A 5,639-nucleotide genomic window follows, 5' to 3' on the forward strand; every position below is an offset into this window, starting at 1 on the left:
GTGTAGTGCCTGGGGCGGCAGTGTAGTATAGCGGTAAGGAGCAGGACTTGTAACCAAAAGGTTGCTGGTTTGATGGTATCTCTTCCAGACGCAGCTGGAACCCAGATAATCTCTTCAGTAAATTTTCAGGGGTGGAATACCTCAAAAAAAAAAAAAAGGAAACAGAAAAAAATGATTCTGCGTCAGTTGTCGTTTGAAATCCCACAGGTATGCTTCTGTTTTTCATCCTTTGCTTTTACTTTGAAAATAAATCATTTAACCCATTCATTTCCAGTGACCACATTGTCCTTGAGGAGTGGCACAGAGCCCCAGTTAACCTCTTCAGGCACAATGCAAGAACAAATCCTGGTGTGAGACACCACTGTTTATCACACCAATTTTATTTTTTAGATAGGGAAACTATTAAGCTCCTTGTACCACAGGTTTTGAGCACCAGGTCTGCTGCTAGCCTCCAAGAACCCTCCACGGAGCATCTCAGGAGGTAGACAGTCTGTGGGCATTCGAATAGTGAGGCCAATTGAGTTTTCCTGCTTGCCAGGTTTGCAAGAAGGCAGATTTCTCCATCCTGTTGGACTGGGTATGTTGGAGGATGTCAACGTGAAGAACAGGATCCTCCTTTTTCCACAGGCATCTCATATTAAAGGCTTCAAGGCATCTGATGTGGTGGTTTCAGACTGCCCATGCTTCCGAGCCATATAATAGTGTTCATGCACAGACTGATTGATAGACTGCACCTTTTGTTAATGTTTTTAGGCTGTTGTTCTCAGAGACTCAGAGTCTGGGCAAGTAGCACAGAGACATTTGCTGACCTTGTTTCATTTCTGAGGACTGCTGAGAAATGTTATTGCATCATAAAATGCATGGGAGTTGTCAGTGTCCATGTACCTCTGGATTTCTTTGGCTTTCCTGAGCTACAGCACATTAAATGTGAGCCTGAGGCATTTTTTTGGTCTCGGCACAGACGACTTTCCAAGTGAGAGAAAAGAGAGATGGAGATTGAGGGTGTGAGAGGTAGGCAATGTGGGCTTTGTGTTTTGCAAATTTGAACCACTTATGTAGTAATTATGCAAGCTGGAATGTAAAAGCAATATATCTTAGACATCAGACTGACTGTGAAAGAGAGATTATAGCATGGAATTACCCTGCTATAACACAAGGGGAAGCCTTTCACTACTGCATGGTTGGAGGCTGCATACCTGACCTGGGTCACTATGAGTAAGCAGAAGAAGAGCCATTGTACTTTAACCATTAACCCTTTAGAGTACAGAGTGAATATGCAAAATTAAACAGAACATTGGCAATGAAGACGTCTGACAAACACATTTTTTGTAACCAGTCTAGCTACCAAATGTATTTTTATTTTAAATTTGCATGTACTATATTAGGTATGGCAAGGGTATTTAATGGTTATACTTTGTTCTTTCTGACATTCACTGTCAGCTTTAGATTATACTGTGCAATAATGCTTTAAAAATTCACTTTTATGACCTAATCACGGAACAACATCTTTTCTAAACGACTTTGTAAACATGTGTATTATCATTCAAAAACAGCACCGTGAGATTTCATTTTAGATTTTTACCAGTTTTCACGTGCCGAAACAGACAGAAAGGGGCAGTCAATTGCGTAATAATAGATCATCGTGACCCAAATACCCCACAATTCAAGCTCAAATTCCTAGGGTACACGCCCCCTTTGCACAAGTTTGCACAAGTTTGCTGAAACCAGTTTACCCGCGAGCAAAACGGCTAGAAAGGTAGGGAACTGTTTAAGTTTTTCTTTATCATTATTTTTTTTCACCACTGTTCAGTTGTTGCTACATGTTTACAGTGATTTATATTCCCGACGGTGCTCATAAAGTTTCAATTAGAGCTAACGTATCTACGGATTTTTAAAGGAAAGATACTGGTCTTTCCCTTTGTGCATGCTCCACACTTTTCAGAGCCTTCTTTATTTGAGCCGTCAACGAAGAACTTACATTCGTGTACTCAAAGAAGTAAGAAAGAACCGGTGTGTGTGTGTGGTGTGTGTGTGTATATATATATATAATGAAAACTCGCTGTGTTGTTTTTGAATGATAATTCAGATGTTTACAAATGTTTTAGTATGTAGGCACAAAAACCACGTTTGCTAGTTTATTTCGTGGCATGTCCGTTGCGGATCGTTAATTATAATACAGTCCTCGTTATTACAGCTGATAATTCAGCCAGCCGAAAATGATCGAGTGCACCTGGGGCTATCCTCCTCCCATTTTTTCATAGCTGTGAAATGGCTGCATTTACCGACTGTGAAAAAAGCACTACACGCACGATTTATGTGAATACACTAAATGTGATGATAAACGTACTAACTCAAAGAACAAAATGGGTTGATCTGCGTGAGCTTGATATACCACACATGCAATAAATTGTTCTTGCCCGCTACGTTGGTAGCGTGGGGTGTGCCTTCGTTCAGTGTCGTGGCATTTTATTTCTCAGCCAGTGACGCTTCACAAGAGGGGGTCTGCCATTGCGTTCTTGAGGACTTTTTCTTAGCCAAACCGCACTCCCCAAGTCTCCTCTCTCAGCAGTTTTGAAATACTGCCTTCATCCAGGAAATGGTGTCACATCCATTACATGATTCATAGAGTGATATTGTGTGAAACCTTTACATGGACATGCACCCTTCCATGTATTCAAGGTGTTTTTTTTATCAATCGGTAAAGAAATGATAACAGCAAGTTTAATAAAGAACAAATTTCTGTGTTTAATGTGAGTTCAGCAGGCCAAATGTTGTGCAGTAATGCTGATGGGAACAAAAGTTGGAGAAGCAGTGGGAGAGAAGTAGCGGAGAGTATCATTAAACCAGATCTGGACTTCACACCAGCAGCTCCGCAGAAAGTTGAACACTGGCCAGGTGTTTGCACACTTAGTGTACCGGTGTTCCGCAGGGTTAGACAGGGGCACGAGCTCTGGTTGGTAGTGATAGCACGTCACGCCCTTTGCCGAGTGCAGTGCTGGCCTCACTCACCTCTGTACCGCTCTGCTTCCCAGTCTGAAAAAAGCAGCCGAGAGATGGCCGAAGTGGTGCACATGATTGACAGCGAGGTGTTCCTGGCCTTCTCCACCTACGCTACCATCGTCATACTCAAGATGATGCTCATGTCTTTCATGACCTCATACTTCCGCTTGACAAGGAAGGTACAGTATGGTATATAGTAGAAATACACAGTGCAGTGTAAAAAGGAACAGTATAGTGTAGGTGCATTGAACAGTAACATTATAAACTACTATTTAATGTGCTTTCTTCCTTACTTTGACTGTTGCTCTTCTACATCAACCTTTTTCTGTTAAACACACAGCCAAGACACATTATAAACTCAGACTCAGAGTAGTTATTTATAATAACTGTATCCAGGGTGACTTGCATGTTATGTATTATCCATTTATACTGTACACTGGAGCAATTCAGCTTAATGTACAAGGGCACAGCAGCAATATTCAATCCTGGACTCAAGCTTGCAACCTCCTGGGTACAAACGAGGTTCCCTAATTGCTACTCCTTCACCATATCCTTAAAATGTTTGCAAAGCTTCTGTTATTGAGTTCGTAATGTGCTTACAGTATCTTAACATCACGCCTCATAACATTTTGGCAGTTTGTATTCACAAGAATTATGAAGAGCAGTATTTCTAGCTAGTTGTTCTAAATATAGAGTCCATAGTAAATCTGAATATTTTTATATAGTTAATTAACTGCCCCCTCATTTCTCAAATCGCCTGAAGGTTTTTGCTAACCTTGAGGACACTGCATTGGTGAGGGGTGAAGAGGACAAAAAGAAGCTGGTTCGCGTAGATGCAGATGTGGAACGAGTGAGAAGGTACGGGTCACAGGTCATTCCTCTGAGAGGGCTCGATCTGCTGTTCACAGCAGACTTTATCTATTTAGCCATGTCCTGGAACAGCGTGGTAGTGGGAAAAAAATTATTCCATGAAGTCTGTGGATGATTGGAACTTTATGTGCCCTTTACAATAACTGAATTGTAAGCTTTGTGATGATAATGGTTGTGATGATGGTGATGATGATGATGATTAGGCCATTTAGCTGAAGAGACACCATTATCGATGGTGACTACAAACATAATACATTGACCCGTACAGTATGTGAGCACAAGTGGGAGCTAATGGTTATGTCAGAATCAACAATTAGTAGTCTAGTAGCCAGAAGAAGGTCGAAATGCTGTACGTATTCATTTAATCAAAGCAGTGGAACAAACCTATGGGTTGTCTCTGTTTTTTCAGGGCAGTCCTGGGTTGTTGTAGCATTTAGAATTATTTCATGTGGACATTAAGTATTCCACACATTCTGTGTGTCTTATGTGTGTTACAGATTCCCCTCTCATGGACAGTGCTTACATTAGTGCACTGTTCCCCTCCTTCCCCATAACTGAAACACATCATAAAGTGACACTGCCGTCACCGAACTGTGTCCACAGATGCCATCAGAATGACCTGGAGAATGTCGTCCCCTTTGTGCTGATTGGCCTCCTCTACGCCCTGACCGGACCGGACCTCTACACTGCGCTGCTGCACTTCCGGGTCTTCGTGGGCTCGAGATTCTTCCACTCCGTGGCCTACCTGACCCCGCTGCCCCAGCCCTGCAGAGCCCTGGCCTTTTTGGTTGGCATGGGCAGCAACCTCTCTATGGCATACCGAGTCCTCAGTACAGCACTCTACCTTTAGAGGGCGCCATTACACAGTGCCACACACATAGCATTCCAGCCACTGAATTGAACCACTTTTTTATGGAGAAAAGGGATTAAAATGATTTTAAATGAATATGGGCAGCCTGAAATGGAATTAAATTTATTAATTTCATAACAAAGGTTATGCTGTTAAAGGAAGTATGTGCATCTGAAGTCCCATGTCCCATTTTTCCAAAATGCCTAGAGACCACTAGACAAGACCTCCAACTCCTCCAACTATTAGACCTGAGCCATACAGGTCTCCTCACATATCAATATTATTAGCATATGGTTGCCACTGCAAGGGGATAGATAGCAGCACAAGTTTCTCTCTCTCATTACACAGAAAACCTCAATACTCACCCCAGCAATTACAGGAAAATAGTCCCTTTATCCAAAACCGTTACTTTTCTAGATTTAGCTTTTTTTATTCTACCTTTAAAAGGTAACCATACAGTGACTTCTGAGAGTCAAGTCTACAGAGACATACTTTTAAAGACAGTCAAGTCACAAATAATCCAGGTTTATGTAATTGACGCCATTCTGCAAAATACTCGCACGGCTAAGAGTACTATTTCAGGGTCTGTCAGTGAGGGGAATACTCAGGTGTTTTCTGGGTCCAGATAACAGCCAAAGATGTGAAATATAGATTAATATTCAGTTAACAGTTCAATAAGAGCAAACTACCTGAGCCTAGCAGGAGCAAAATGAGCATTCATGGTGAGTTTCCTGCACTGGGATTGGGAGCTACTGCAGAGAGGTAAAACCCCTTAACACATTTTTTTTCTGCTAAGAATACAGTGAACAGCAAGTAAATTCATGTAATTGGCATGTTTCATCACCATCCAAATACATCACTCACCTTCCATGACCTGATTCATTTTAGCATTTCTTTGGAACAGTGAAACAAAAGAAAG

General features: G+C 41.7%; 1 protein-coding gene across 1 annotated transcript; it reads left to right on the forward strand.

Moving 5' to 3' along the window:
• The first annotated feature begins 1,694 nt into the window (after positions 1-1,694).
• On the forward strand, positions 1,695-5,359 carry LOC118770538 (microsomal glutathione S-transferase 1-like). The gene is made up of 4 exons (XM_036518277.1): positions 1,695-1,756; positions 3,033-3,179; positions 3,764-3,858; positions 4,474-5,359. The coding sequence occupies exons 2-4, from the start codon at positions 3,054-3,056 to the stop codon at positions 4,718-4,720; spliced, it is 468 nt and encodes a 155-aa protein (XP_036374170.1). The 5' UTR covers positions 1,695-1,756; positions 3,033-3,053; the 3' UTR covers positions 4,721-5,359.
• Positions 5,360-5,639: the final 280 nt, after the last annotated feature.

The sequence above is a fragment of the Megalops cyprinoides genome, chromosome 23 (assembly GCF_013368585.1).
Source record: "Megalops cyprinoides isolate fMegCyp1 chromosome 23, fMegCyp1.pri, whole genome shotgun sequence".
NCBI lineage: Eukaryota > Metazoa > Chordata > Actinopteri > Elopiformes > Megalopidae > Megalops > Megalops cyprinoides.

Excerpts from the sequence above, each read along its gene's own strand:
- LOC118770538 (XM_036518277.1), top strand. The coding sequence starts at position 3,054 with ATGGCCGAAGTGGTGCACATGATTGACAGCGAGGTGTTCCTGGCCTTC. Across the intron at positions 3,180-3,763 it reads ACTTCCGCTTGACAAGGAAG|GTTTTTGCTAACCTTGAGGA; the intron begins GTACAGTATGGT and ends AATCGCCTGAAG. Across the intron at positions 3,859-4,473 it reads GATGTGGAACGAGTGAGAAG|ATGCCATCAGAATGACCTGG; the intron begins GTACGGGTCACA and ends CTGTGTCCACAG.